Below are 13,387 nucleotides of genomic sequence, written 5' to 3' on the forward strand. Positions count from 1 at the left end.
ATATTTAATACACTTAAACATGCATAATCAGTCATATCATAATATAACTCATGCAATTCACATAATCACATAAATATTCAATTAATTCATATAATATTCCAATAATGCCCTCATGGCACCCTAATCAAGGCACTAAGCCTTATTAGGAACTTTGGGATGTTACATATAAGTACAATATTTCCCTCGTGGTTGGCTTGAATAAGATTGGTGGCTTAGCGAGGTGCCTTGTGAGAGCCTGAAAGGCGAGATCGCACTCGTTTGACCACTCAAACATCTAGCCCCTCTCATAAGATTAAAGAACGGTAGGCACTTGTCTGTTGATTTCCAGATAAACCTATTTAAAGCTGCCATTAATCCAGTTAGGCTTTGGATATCTTTATGTTTTCGAGGTGAAGGCATATCATTGAAGTCTTTGATCTTATCTGGGTTTTCCTTGAATCCTCGAGCATTTCCTATAAATCATAAGAACTTTCTCGAAGAAACCCCGAAGGAGCACTTTTGTGGGTTTAGTCTCATGTTCTATTGTCGAAGTCTAGCGAAGCATTCTCCAAGGTCGTCAACATGGTTATTATTGTGTATGGAATTGACCAGCACGTTTTCCACATATGCTTCCATGTTTTTTCAAATTTTTTCAACAAACATTCTATTTACCAGTCTTTGATACGTCGCTCCAGCATTTTTGAAACCGAAAAACATTACATTGTAACAGAATAGCCCTTTGGTCCCCTGAACTGCTTTAGGACCCAGAAATTTCCTTTCACCCAATTCATCCCAATGGATGGGTGATCTACATTTCCTGCCATAAAACATCTCATATGGATCTACTCCAATAGTCGATTGGTAGCTGTTGTTGTAAGAAAACTCAATCATCGACAAATACTTTCTACAGGACCCTTCAAAGTCCAGTATGGATGCTTGTAGCATGTATTCTAATATCTGTATCATCCACTCAGATTGTCCATCTATCTGAGGTTGATAGGTGTACTAAACTTCAGTTGTGTACCTATAGCCTTCTGCAGACTTCCCAAAACCTTGGAAGTATAGATGGGGTTATGATCTGACACAATAGATTTTGAAGCCCAATGTAGACATACTACCTCTTTCACATAGAGATCAACATACTGATCCAATGTAAAGTTCCTCATCAGTTGTAGAAAGTGTGATGGCTTAGTATATCTATCCACAATAACCCACACTGAATCATACTGAACGACTATCCTGGGTAACCCAACTACAAAGTCCATAGTAATGTCCTCCCACTTCCACTCAGGAATACCCAGGGGCTGTAATACCCTTGCTGGTCTCCGGTATTCAGCTTTCACCTGCTAACATGTTAGGCACTTAGCCACATATTCAATCGCATCCTTCTTCATCCCAGGCCACAAATATAGCGATTTCATATCCTGATACATCTTTGTGGTGCCTAGATGGAGCAAGTAAGGAGTAGCATGAGATTCATCAAGAATCTCTAGTCTGATAGCAGAGTCCATCGGAACACAAATGTGCTCTTTATACCTCGACAAACCCATGTATGAAATAGTGTAATCCTTCGCCACTCCAGCTAGGACATTCTTTATGTGCCTCATCAATTGAGGTTCATTAAACTGACCATCGTTTATTCTCCCCAATATAGTAGACTGGAAGGTTATGTTTGCTAACTGGCCCACCACCAATTCTATCCCTGCTCTAGTCATCTCTTCTGTCAATTCCTACGATATCTGCTTCAAGCTGAATAACAGTCTCGGACCTCTCCAAATCAAGGAATTTTCCACCATGTTTGCTTTCCCTGGGTACTAAAGAATCTCACAGTCATAATCTTTCACCAACTCCAATGAACGCCTCTGTCTCATGTTCAGATCTTTTTGGGTAAAGAAATATTTTTGGCTCTTGTGGTAAATGTATATCTCACACTTCTCCCCATAATGGTAGTGCCTCCATACCTTAGATGCAAAGACCATCGTTGCTAATTCTAGGTCATGTGTAGGGTATCATTGTTCATAATACTTCAGTTGTCATGATGCATAGACAATCACCTTTTCAGCTTGCATAAGAACACATCCTAACTCGTTCTTTGTTGCATCACAATAGACCACAAACTTCTCTTGATTTGTAGGAAGACTCAGAACCTGAGCAGTGATCAATCGCCGCTTCAACTCTTGGAAGTTGTTCTCACATCTATCTGACCATACAAACTTCAAGTTCTTATGTGTCAACTCTGTCAGTGGTGTCGTAATCATTGAGAACCCTTCCACAAAGCACTAATAATACCGTACCAATCCAAGGAAACTTCTGATCTCAGAAGCACTCATTGGCCTTGGCAAATCCCTGACTGCCTCAATCTTGGCCGGATCCACTATAATTCTATCTTTACTAACAATGTGACAGAGGAATGTCACCTGAGGTAACCAACTCACACTTCTTGAACTCGGCATACAATTTAGGCCCCCTCTATCTCTACAATACCAACTAGAGGTGTTGCTCATGCTCTGTCTCCTACTGAGAATAAACCAAGATGTCGTCGATAAAGACAATCACGAATTCGCCCAAGTAATAATTGAACACTCTGTTCATCAAATCCATGAAATTTGATGGGGCATTAGACAATCCAAATGACATGATTAAGGACTCATAATGCTTAGACCTGGTATGAAAAGTTGTCTTTGGAATGTCCTCATCTTTGATCCTCAACTTGTGATAACTAGATCGAAGATCAATCTTTGAAAACACTGTCTTGACCTATAGTTGATCAAACAAATCATCGATTATCAGTAGTGGATACCTATTCTTAATAGTCAGCTAATTCAACTCTCTTTAATCGATGCACATCCTCAAAGAACCATCCTTCTTATTTACATAAAACTGGCACACCCAATGGCGAGAAACTGGGCCTAATAAACCCAAGTCTATTAGTTCCTGTAACTGAACCATCAGTTCTTTAAATTTTACTGGAGCCATTCTATACGGTGCGCTAGACACTGTTTTTGTCCCCGGTGCCAATTTGATAACAAATTATTTCTCCCTGTGCGGCGACAACCCTGGTAACTCTTATGGGAATACATCCAAAAACTCATAGAGTAATTTGGTCTCCTTAGGTACAACTGGCACAACCCTAGTGGTATCAACCACACTAGCTAGGAATCATATGCAACCACCTCGTAATAGGTCTCTAGCCCTCAATGTTGATATCGTAGGAATGCGGGATCCGTGCATAGTTCCCACAAAGACAAACAGGTCCTCACCCTCAGGTTCAAAAGTTACCATCTTCTTCTTACAATCTATGGTTGCCCCATACATGGCTAGCCAATCCATACCCAGAATCATATCAAAGTCATTCATAGCTAGCTCAATCAAATCCACTGATAACTCTATACTGTTAACCTTTACCCGTATGATCTAACCCATCTCCTAGAGACTAATAGAACCTCAGTAGGCAATAAGGTCTCAAATCCAACAACATAATAATCGCATGGTCTACACAATCTATCAAGCACTCTACTAGACACAAAGGAATGTGTAGCCCCAGAATCAATAAACATAGTATAAGATATACCAGCACAAGCAAGCTGACCTATCACGACTAAGGGACTAGCATCACCCTTTGACTGTGTTAATGCGAACACTCGAGTTGGTGTCAAGCTGTCAGGCTTCTTTGGTTCTTCCTTATTTACCCTTGGACAATCTTTCTTAAGGTGCCCAACTATACTGCATAAAAATCATGCCTTCACTCAGCGTTCTTGCAGATGACTTCTCCCACATCTGGCACACTTTAGATAGGTCCTCCAGCTCTCATTACTGCCATAGTGGCCAATCAATATATCCAGTGACCTCATGTTTGGGCCTCTAACTATAGAAGTATTCGGGTTCTTTCTCTTCCGGTCACTAGGGCATCCACCCCTACTAGACCTTGAATATGGAGGCACCACCCTCCTAGTATCCCTTCTGGTCGTGTTCTCCCACGAGATCTTGTTCTCTGCGCCCTCAGTAGTAAGGGCCTTCTTCACTGCATGAGCACAAGTTGTCACTCCAGGTACAGAGGTGATTTTGACATCTCGGGCTATCATAGCATTCAACACTCGAAGGAACCTCTCCTTTCTAGTTACATATGTAGACACCAAGTCTACAGTGAACTTGGCCAATCGATCAAACTTTGATGCATACTCAGTCACTAACATATTACCCTGCATCAACTTATTGAATTCATCTGCCTATGCAGCCCTGACTACATCATTATAATATTTCTCATTAAAGAGACCTCTAAACTCCTCCCAACTCAAGGTATTCACATTCCTGGTCTGGGATATTCTTTCCCACCAAATTTAGGCGTCCTCCCAAAACATAAATGTGGCACAGGACACTCTCTAATTACCTACCACCCCATACAATCCAAGATGGAGGTGGTCATACCCATCCATTGCTTAGCTCACAGTGGCTCTGACCCTCCCTCAAATGTAGGAGGGTGTTCCTTCTTGAAGCGCTCATATAGAGGCTCCCACCTGTTCTCAGCCCCCGGCTGCTGCTGTAAAATTGGTACCACGACAGGTGACACAACTGGCACAATGTTCCTTGCTGGAACCTGCTGCTATCTTAACAAGTGAATCTCATTCTTTTGTCTCTTTAGTCTGGCTTGCATGTCAGCAAGCACTTGTTTCCAATTATAAGGGGCGGGCTGTAACGCCCTGCTACCTTAGTGCCGTTACTAAGTGAGTTCAAAATGTGCAACTAACTCGCTAATCGAGGTTTTAGGACAAAAGTTGTAACGACCCAAATTCTCTAATAAGGCTTAAGGGCCTTGATTAGTGTGCCTGAAGGGCATAATGGGAATTATGTATGGTTTTAATGATTAAGATGCATGATTATGATTTAAAGCATGTTATATGATTATTTGAATATTTGAGATACATGAATATGTGTACTAGTATGCATGTAGGCCCTGATTAGGTTAGAGGGGCATAATCGTAACTTTGGCCATTATGGGCATAACTGCTTTGATATATGTGATAATGGTCGAGACCACATTAATATGTGGATATATCTGTGATCTGTGACTCGAGACGATCCTAGTGAGCAAAGTAGCGAAAAAGTCATGGCGGGGATTTATACTCGGCTCGGGGTGAGCTTAGGGGTATAAATGGGAATTTAGCGAATATACTGGAGTTTATCTTCACATTGAGGAATGTTATTGGTGATTAATTAGGTATCGGGAGTTAAGCGGGAAAAATTAGAGACACTCGAAGAGTTAGCGGGAATTGGGGTAAAATGACTAGAATGCCCTTAAGTGGATTAAAGGGTTAGAAATAAAGGGGAGGGCATTAAGGTCATTTGGCTTTCTAAATATGGGAATTACTGAGACTTTATGTTAGTGGGAATTGTAGAGAAGTGTAGAAGTTTGAAAAAGAAGGAAAAGGAAGGGAAGAGAAAGGGAGAAAACAGAGAGAGTTTTCTAGGTCGGTTTATGTTTCCTTCATCTATTTCTTGAGGGTTTCTGGAGCAAAGCTTAGAGGAGAGCTGGGATAGACTAAGCATCAAGGATTCTATGCTAGTTTTGAGGAATTGGCAAAGGTTTAGCAAGGATTGATCAACACTTGAGGTATATTCTGTAAGTTCCTTCAGTTCTGGTTTTGGTATTTGGCAAAGATATCTAAGTTGTGTTGATGGGGAATTCTAGGGAAGTTGGAGCCAAGGGTTGAGGAGAAGCAAGTCAAGGAGGTCTAGAGACAACTTGAGGTCGAAATTCCACGAAAGGTATAAATTCTAAGCTCTGACTTTGATGTTCAACTGATTTCTGCTGAGTTTTAATGTCTAGAAGTGGCTATGGTGATTTTTGAGTTTGGGGATGCATGTGCTTGAGTTCTAGGTATTTTGGGTGCTTGGGATGAGTGGAGTATGGTCATAAGGTTGTTTTTGAGTTTGGGAAAGATTTGGAGGAGTTTTGGTTGGGGTTGGTTCAAGGAAATCGCAGGAGGGAAAAACTGGTGTTAGTCTGCCTGTGACTAGCGCTAGCCTTTGGGCGTTGTAGCGCTAGGCCAAGCTTGCTGATGGGGTTTTGCTTCTATTTTTAGCACTGTAGCACCCTCCCATGAGCGCTGTAGCGCTATCCTGTCTTCTGAAGGGGATTTTAGGGTTGTTTGCAAGGGCTTTTGACCTAGGGTTTGGGGTTTGATTCCACCACCTTGTTTGGTGGAACTAGGACTTCTCGGGGGCTCGGGATTGGCCCCGAGGCTAGGTTTTGGACTTGAGGATTGATGATGACTTTGGCCTATGGTTGTGTTTAGGTGAGCACTAGGGCTCGAGGGGGATCATGCTCAAGGAGTCGAGGGATCAAAGCTAGTGAATTGAAAGGTAAGAGAACTGCACCCAGTTATATGCTTGTGATGGGACTAAGTGCTCCCGATACTTGTATCGTGTCACTAATGGTATTACGCCATGGGACATGTAAAAGTGTCCTAAGAGTGTCGTACATATTATTTGCGTACAGGGCGCGGCTTGGCCACTGGTAGCCAAGGACAGGTTAATATTCACTGTGCTCGGTCTTAGCGGGCCGGAGTTAGTGGGATAACGGAGGGAGCAGCCTGAGAGCGCTAGCCCTAGTTATCATTTGTGCAGTGATATATGGTATGAGTTGATATGTTTAGCATGTTGAATACTTGATTATACTGAATGATTATATGATTGAGATTATGTGATGCAGTATGGGATGTTGATTTGTCTGCTGATTGCTTATGCTCTGTTGTTGTGTTTTCTTACTGGGCCTTGGCTCATGGGTGCTACGTGGTGCAGGTAAAGGCAAGGGCAAGTTGGACCAATCCTGAGGTGGAGAGCTGCGGGGTTGAATGTACATAGCCAGCTGTTCGATCGCCATGGTTGAGGAGTGGGTCAGGACAGTGATTGCTTAACTGTCTGTTTTGCCTTAATATGGCATGATATTGTATATAAACCTTGTGTCTTATGTAAACAGTCTTTAAAATTAATATTTTTGGGATCCTGTGTAAACAGATGATGTTTCTTAATGAAAGTGCGACTTTTGAGACCAAAACATTTTAACCCTAGTTCCTCTATAGTTTCAGTAACACGATTTTAATTAAATGACTTGATTAGCAAGTCTAGCACTTATTAAACACACAGTGTAACGGTCTTGGCTATCCAGGGCGTTACAAAAGTGTAATTAAATCATAATCAGAGTCATAAACTTGAGAATAAACCTTTTATTGAAAAGTTATAAAACATTTAAAATTTGGGATCCCAAAACATTGTTTAGAAGTAATTACAACTCAAAATATAACCAAAGTAAACTAAACGACAAAATTCAGGTTTTGTACAAACATCTCCCAAAAACACCCCTGGCTGTGACAGCAAGGCAGATCGGACATATACGTGCCGCTCGTCCTACTCGCCAAACTCAAGGTTGATCGACTCTCCCTTTGCCTTTACCTACACCATAGAGCACCCGTGAGCCGAAGCCCAGCAAGAAAACCCTCACAAGTAGATAATAAACGTATATCAAACACTTAACATATAACACATGCCATCATCAGGCTATACATATATGGCCATGCCGTCCCAGGCGCTTTACCAGGCCCTGGGTTCGCGGTCTATACCGTAAGGATATCCCAGGTATCCCTTGCGGTCTAACCCTAGCAACTCGCACTCCATGTGCTAAGCACTGCTCCCGGCCCCATGCCGTTCTCGGTCTTCGCCATTCCCAATGTAACGACCCGAATTTGCTAATCGGGCTTAGGGCCTTGATTGGTGTGCCTGGAGGGAAATAAATGATTTAATGTGCTTATAAGTAGATTTATGTGAATATATGATTACGATGCATGTTTAGTTGAGTTAAATGTGCATGTGGGCCCCGTTTGGATATTAGGGGCATAAATGCGATAAATGTTATATATGTGATATGTCTGTGCAGCACGATCCGAGACAGTCCTAGGGAGCGGTTAGCCAGAGAGTCACAACGGGGTTGAGATTCAGAATCGGGGCAAGTCGAGGGGTAATTTGGGTACTAGGTGTGTTAATTATCTGGGTTTGTTAAGTAGGCTTTGAATGATTTAGCTTGAGGAAAAGGTAGGGAAGAAGATGGAAAATTCTGGGTTTGGAGGTGAGAGTCGTGGCCCTAGGAGGGGTGTGCCGCGGTCCGCGTGCGCACGCGGCCATGGGAGGCTGAGAGAATTCAAGCACGCCACGACGCTTGGTGGGTGCGCCGCGGCCCGTGTGGGTGTCAGTGTGATGCTAGCCTTTGTTTTGAGGCTAGCCGTGGCGCTTGAGGGTAGAGCCGCGACCCTTAGTGCCAGCTTGTGTTTTTAAGGGTGTTTAGGCTTGGGAACTCAATGGTTAAGGATCGGGATGGATTTTATCACCCAGATTGGTAGAATTCAAGGTCTCGGAGGTTAGAGTTATGGCTCGAAGTTATTTAATGGATTAGAACTTGATGGATGGATATGGTTATTGTGTTGTGACTAGGGTTTCGGCGAGGCTCGAGCTAGAGGACTGTGCTCGGTACATCGGTGATCGGAGAGCTCGGGACTCAGGTAAGAAAACCCTTGTTCCCATAGAGCTTGTACGCAGGGCTGAGCCCAATGTGCTTGAATAGAACTGGTATGCAGGGCGGAGCCCAATATGTTTGAATTGCAGGGCGTGACCCTTAGACTGTATCTGTAGGTATTCTGTACTTGTTTATTATGCTATGAGTGCTATTATGTGAATTATCGGCAAGAGCCGGGAATGGTGTAGCCCGAGAACAGCAAAAGGCCGGGAACGACGTTAGGCACATTTAGTGCAAGGCCGAGTACGGCAAGGGGCCGGGAGCAGCGTTGAGCACGTAGAGTGCGAGTTTCCAGGGCAGGTCCCTAGAAGGATACCTGGGATATCCTCACGGTGCAGACCGCGAACCCAGGGCTTGGTAAAGCGCCTGGGACGGCTAGGCCGTATGTGTTTAGCCTATTGATGGCCTGTTTATATGCTTGGTGTATATTTTGCATATGTTATCTGCTTGTGGGTTTTCTTGCTGGGCTTCGGCTCACAGATGCTCTGTGGTGCAGGTAAGGGTAAGGAGAAAGCCAACCAACCACGAGTGTAGCAGGGATGAAGCGGCGTGCATGTTCGACCAGCCTGGCTACCACAGCCAGTGGATTTTTGGGAGATGTTTGTAATCAACCCTAGATTTTGTCGTTTAGTCGACTTGGTTCAGTTTATATGTTGTAAATATTTCTAAACTGTGTTTTGGGATCCCAAGTGTTAAACTCTTATGATTTCCAATGAAATGAATTTATTTCCAAAAGTTTTTCCTCTGTTTATGGCTTATTTACACTCTTTGATCTAAAACCTCGATTAGCGAGTTCAATGCACGTTTTAAACTCACTTAGTAACGGCACGTTACACCTGACCTTCGTTGTTTCATCATTATTACATACACTAATATACTAAACAAATATCAAAACACACATAAATTCAGTCAAAGGGCCATGCCCCGACACAACCATATAGGGTCGAGCCCTGCAACACAAGATCTATGGAAACAATAGTTTTCTTACCTGTGTCCTGAGCTTTCTAAGCACCATCGTCCCGAGCACAGTTCCCTAGTCCGAGCCTCACCGAAAAACTAGTCACAATGCATTGACAATTCCATCCATCAAATTCTAATCCACTAAGTAGCTTCAAGCCACAATTCTAATCTCCGAGACCTTGAATTCTATCAATCCGGGTTATAAAATCCATCCCGAGCCATAACAATTAAGTTCCCAAGTCAAAGCCAATAAGTCAACCTGCACCTTGGGCTAGGGCCGCGGCCCAACCCCTCAAGGGCCGCGGCTAGCCTCAAAACAGAGGATAACACCTCCCTGGACACACACACGGGTCGCGACATGCTTGGCCAAGCGCTGCGGCGCGCCTTGAGCTCAATGGCCTCCCTAGGCCTTGCCTGCACATGGGCCACGACATGCCCCTCCTAAGGCCGTGGTCCTCGCCTCCAAACCCAGAAAACACCATTTTTCCCTGCATTACCTTCGAGCCAACACTTCTAAAATCACCTCAGCCCAACACTTAAACCAAAAATTAAGCTTGAACCTCCCTACAACACCATCTATGCTTCACAACAGGTTCAAACAGCCATAAAACTCAGCCCACAACCAAACTTAACTCAAGATTCTATTTCACATGCAGGTTATGGTTCTAGCTAAAGTTCAACTGAAACTCAAGGGATTTAAAGTTAGACTCCTTACCTCAGCTGATGATTTCTAGCTTTCTCTTGCTCCTCAACTTTCAAAGCTCACCCACTTCAAGCTCCAAGCCTTAGATTTCTGATTAGAGTCTCCCAAACTCATACACCAAAGGAAGAAATGCTGAACCAACCTAGAGAGGAAAAGCTGAGAATTGCTTCCTTTACTTAGTTCCAGCGGTTTCTTAAGTTATCTAAGTCTAATATTATCCTTACAAAATGACCAAGCTGCCCCTTAGGCTTAACCCCTATCCTTGATTGACCCAAGGGCAATTTAGTCATCTACCAAGTCCCACTAAGTCCTCGAGGCCAACATAATAAATTTTCCCTATATTCTCTTCTAGACATTCTAACCTCAAATATATCTCCGGATATTTATTTCCATAACCCGATAACCTCGTAAAATGTCTAATACCCTTAATACCCCTCGACCCGCCCCGGGTTGGATTCTCAACCCCGTAGTGACTTTCTGACTAACGGCTCTCCCTAGGACTGTCTCGGGTCGTGCCACACAGATATATCACAATCATATCACATTTATCACATTTATGCCCTCAACGGGCTAAAATCACAAACATAACCCTAATATCCAAATGAGGCCCACATGCATATTGAATTTGACTAAACATGCATCTCTATCACATATTCGTATAAATTCACATATTATAACAATAATTCACTTATTACCCTCCAGGCACACTAATCAAGGCCCCAGGCATTATTAGCAAATTTGGGTTGTTACACTGGCAGAGGGTTCTAACCCTGATCATTTTATCTAACCTGAATTTCGGCGCGACTAGTTCATTTGGTTGCTCTTGAAGCATACTTCCAAGTCTATCTGCAATCAATTACTCGGCTCACCAGGCAATAATAACGGTGCCCAACATGCAATAGCAATGCTAATAAGCATTTCTATAGCTTTCACATTCACCAATGATGCTAATAAGCGTGTCTTTTCATACTCATGCTCAATCATGGTGCTAATAAGCATGTTCCTGACATTCATATGCATATAACAGTGCTAATAAGCATTTCTTTAACATTCATGAGCACTAGTAGTGCTAATAAGCATATCTTTTATCATTCACATAGAATTCAAGGGCCAAGCCCTATCAATATAACTCATGATTCCTATTCAAGCATGCAGATAAGGCATATATATTTCAATTAAGCCACTAAGCACATAACCACATTAATAGTTACCAAACTCTAAGTCGACATTATCTTTAGCCAGTCTTTAAGAACCCTTAAACCTAGACCGCTTTAATACCAAGTTGTCACGCCCTCCTAATCCAAGACCGTTACACTTGGTAATTACAATAGTGCTAAACTCACTAAACAAGTCATTTGGATTTAAAATGTGTAATTGAAACTAACACAAGGATTAGGTACTAAAATTTTTTATCAAACAGTAACCACTTCATTCAAAGAGTTCGAGTTTGATAAACGGGATGCCCAAAAGAGTTTACAAACCAAAACATACACACATAAATACAAGGGCCGATGTAGGTGGCAAATCAGGGTTCAACCATAGTTCCAACAAGTAACCTTGGCCGTTGTGGCCGAGCAGGCTGCATATGTACATGACACCCCTGAAGCTCTCCAACTCATGGATGGTCTAGCTTTTTTTTTGCCTTTACCTGCACCTCGTATCACCCGTGAGCCAAGGCTGAGCAAGAAAACATAATCATGCTCATAAGCAGTTAATCAATAGATTACATAATCATAAGTAGCATGCTAAGCAATAATATCAAAACTCAGGCATGCATTAATTCTAGATAAGCGGCCATAGAGAGACACCGGAGCCCCCTTGCCCTATTCCCTTTTTAACAAGCCTTAGAGTTAGCGAAGTGTACCTCGCACTTTATATTCTAGGCGATCATAGGGTCGTACAAGCGTATTTCAAGATTCTGTGTTGGCCCAGCCATAACGACCTGCATTCTGCATGCTCGTGTCATCCATGGCTTATAAGCCGAGCTTTTAGATTGGCCCAGCCATTACGGCCTACGTTTTGTATACTAATGTCATCCACGACTTATAATTCGAGCTTTTATTTTGGCCCAACCATTACGGCCTGTGTTCCACACTCTAGTGCCATCCATGGCTTATATGCCGAGCTTCTATATTGGCCCAACCATTACGTCCTCTGTTCTACATGCTATTTCCCCCCTCAACTTATAAGCCATGCTTTTCAATCAGATATAACAGATAAGTATACAATACTTAACACAAATATGCACAACGCAGTCAAATATGTTTAATAAAACATTCTAAGCACGACTATAACCATGTTTCATAACTAGGGCTCAAGCCCTAACCACACTCTAGGTGCATTTTTCTTACCATAAACACTAAGTGAATAGAGTATAGCAACCCTGAGTGCATTCCTTTCCACCCAAGCCTAGCAGTATACCAAAGTCACAACCCTAACAAGGAATAACCATCAGGAAATGAACCAATAAAGGCTTTTGTACTAAGTCCTAGCCTACATGATCTTGAATTATACAAAACCGAGTAGTAGAACCATTCTCGAGTCCTTAGGATTGGGTTCCCACAACCCAAAACATGATTTTCTATTTTTTTTCTTATTTGAGTCGCATCTCCCCCACAAAAAATTTGCGGTGCCTGACTAGTCAGAGAGACCATGCCCAAAAATGTAATGACCCAAATTTCCTAATGAGGTTTATGACCTTGATTAGGAGGCCAGGAGGGCCATAAATTTATTTATTGTGCCATTATATGATTATATGCATGATTAAGTGGATCATATTATTATATGGTGATAAATGCATGCATAGGGGTATATATTTTGTTATGAGGGAATTCTGGTAATTTGGCCCATTGAGGGCGTAATTGTATATTTGTATGCATATTGGTAAACTATTATTGAGGACACATTATAACGTGGATTTTTTCGAGCTGTTCGGCATGAGACGATCTTTGAGTATAAGTTAGCGGTTTCGTCATAACGGGATTAAGTGCGGGGCTTGGGGTGAGTCCCTGGGTAGTTTAGTGATTAGAGCATTTCCGGGACTAAAGGGGTAACGGGATAGGAATTATTGGTATTCAAGAATTTTGAGAATAACAGAAATTGGAGGGTGTTAATTATGGTTAAAGGGATAGGTGCGAAAGGACAATTTTTCCCTTGGTGGTTGTTAAGGATTTTAATTAGAC

The 13,387-nt window shown here is 42.4% G+C and overlaps 1 protein-coding gene across 1 annotated transcript; it reads right to left on the minus strand.

Annotated features, from left to right (window-relative positions):
- Positions 1–621: 621 nt before the first annotated feature.
- Positions 622–1,529, minus strand: LOC133825328 (uncharacterized). The gene is made up of 3 exons (XM_062258287.1): positions 1,411–1,529; positions 1,098–1,176; positions 622–966 (listed from the first exon to the last, which is right to left on the minus strand). The coding sequence occupies exons 1-3, from the start codon at positions 1,527–1,529 to the stop codon at positions 622–624; spliced, it is 543 nt and encodes a 180-aa protein (XP_062114271.1).
- Between the last annotated feature and the right edge of the window lie 11,858 nt (positions 1,530–13,387).

This window comes from Humulus lupulus, chromosome 3, assembly GCF_963169125.1.
Source record: "Humulus lupulus chromosome 3, drHumLupu1.1, whole genome shotgun sequence".
NCBI classification, from domain to species: domain Eukaryota; kingdom Viridiplantae; phylum Streptophyta; class Magnoliopsida; order Rosales; family Cannabaceae; genus Humulus; species Humulus lupulus.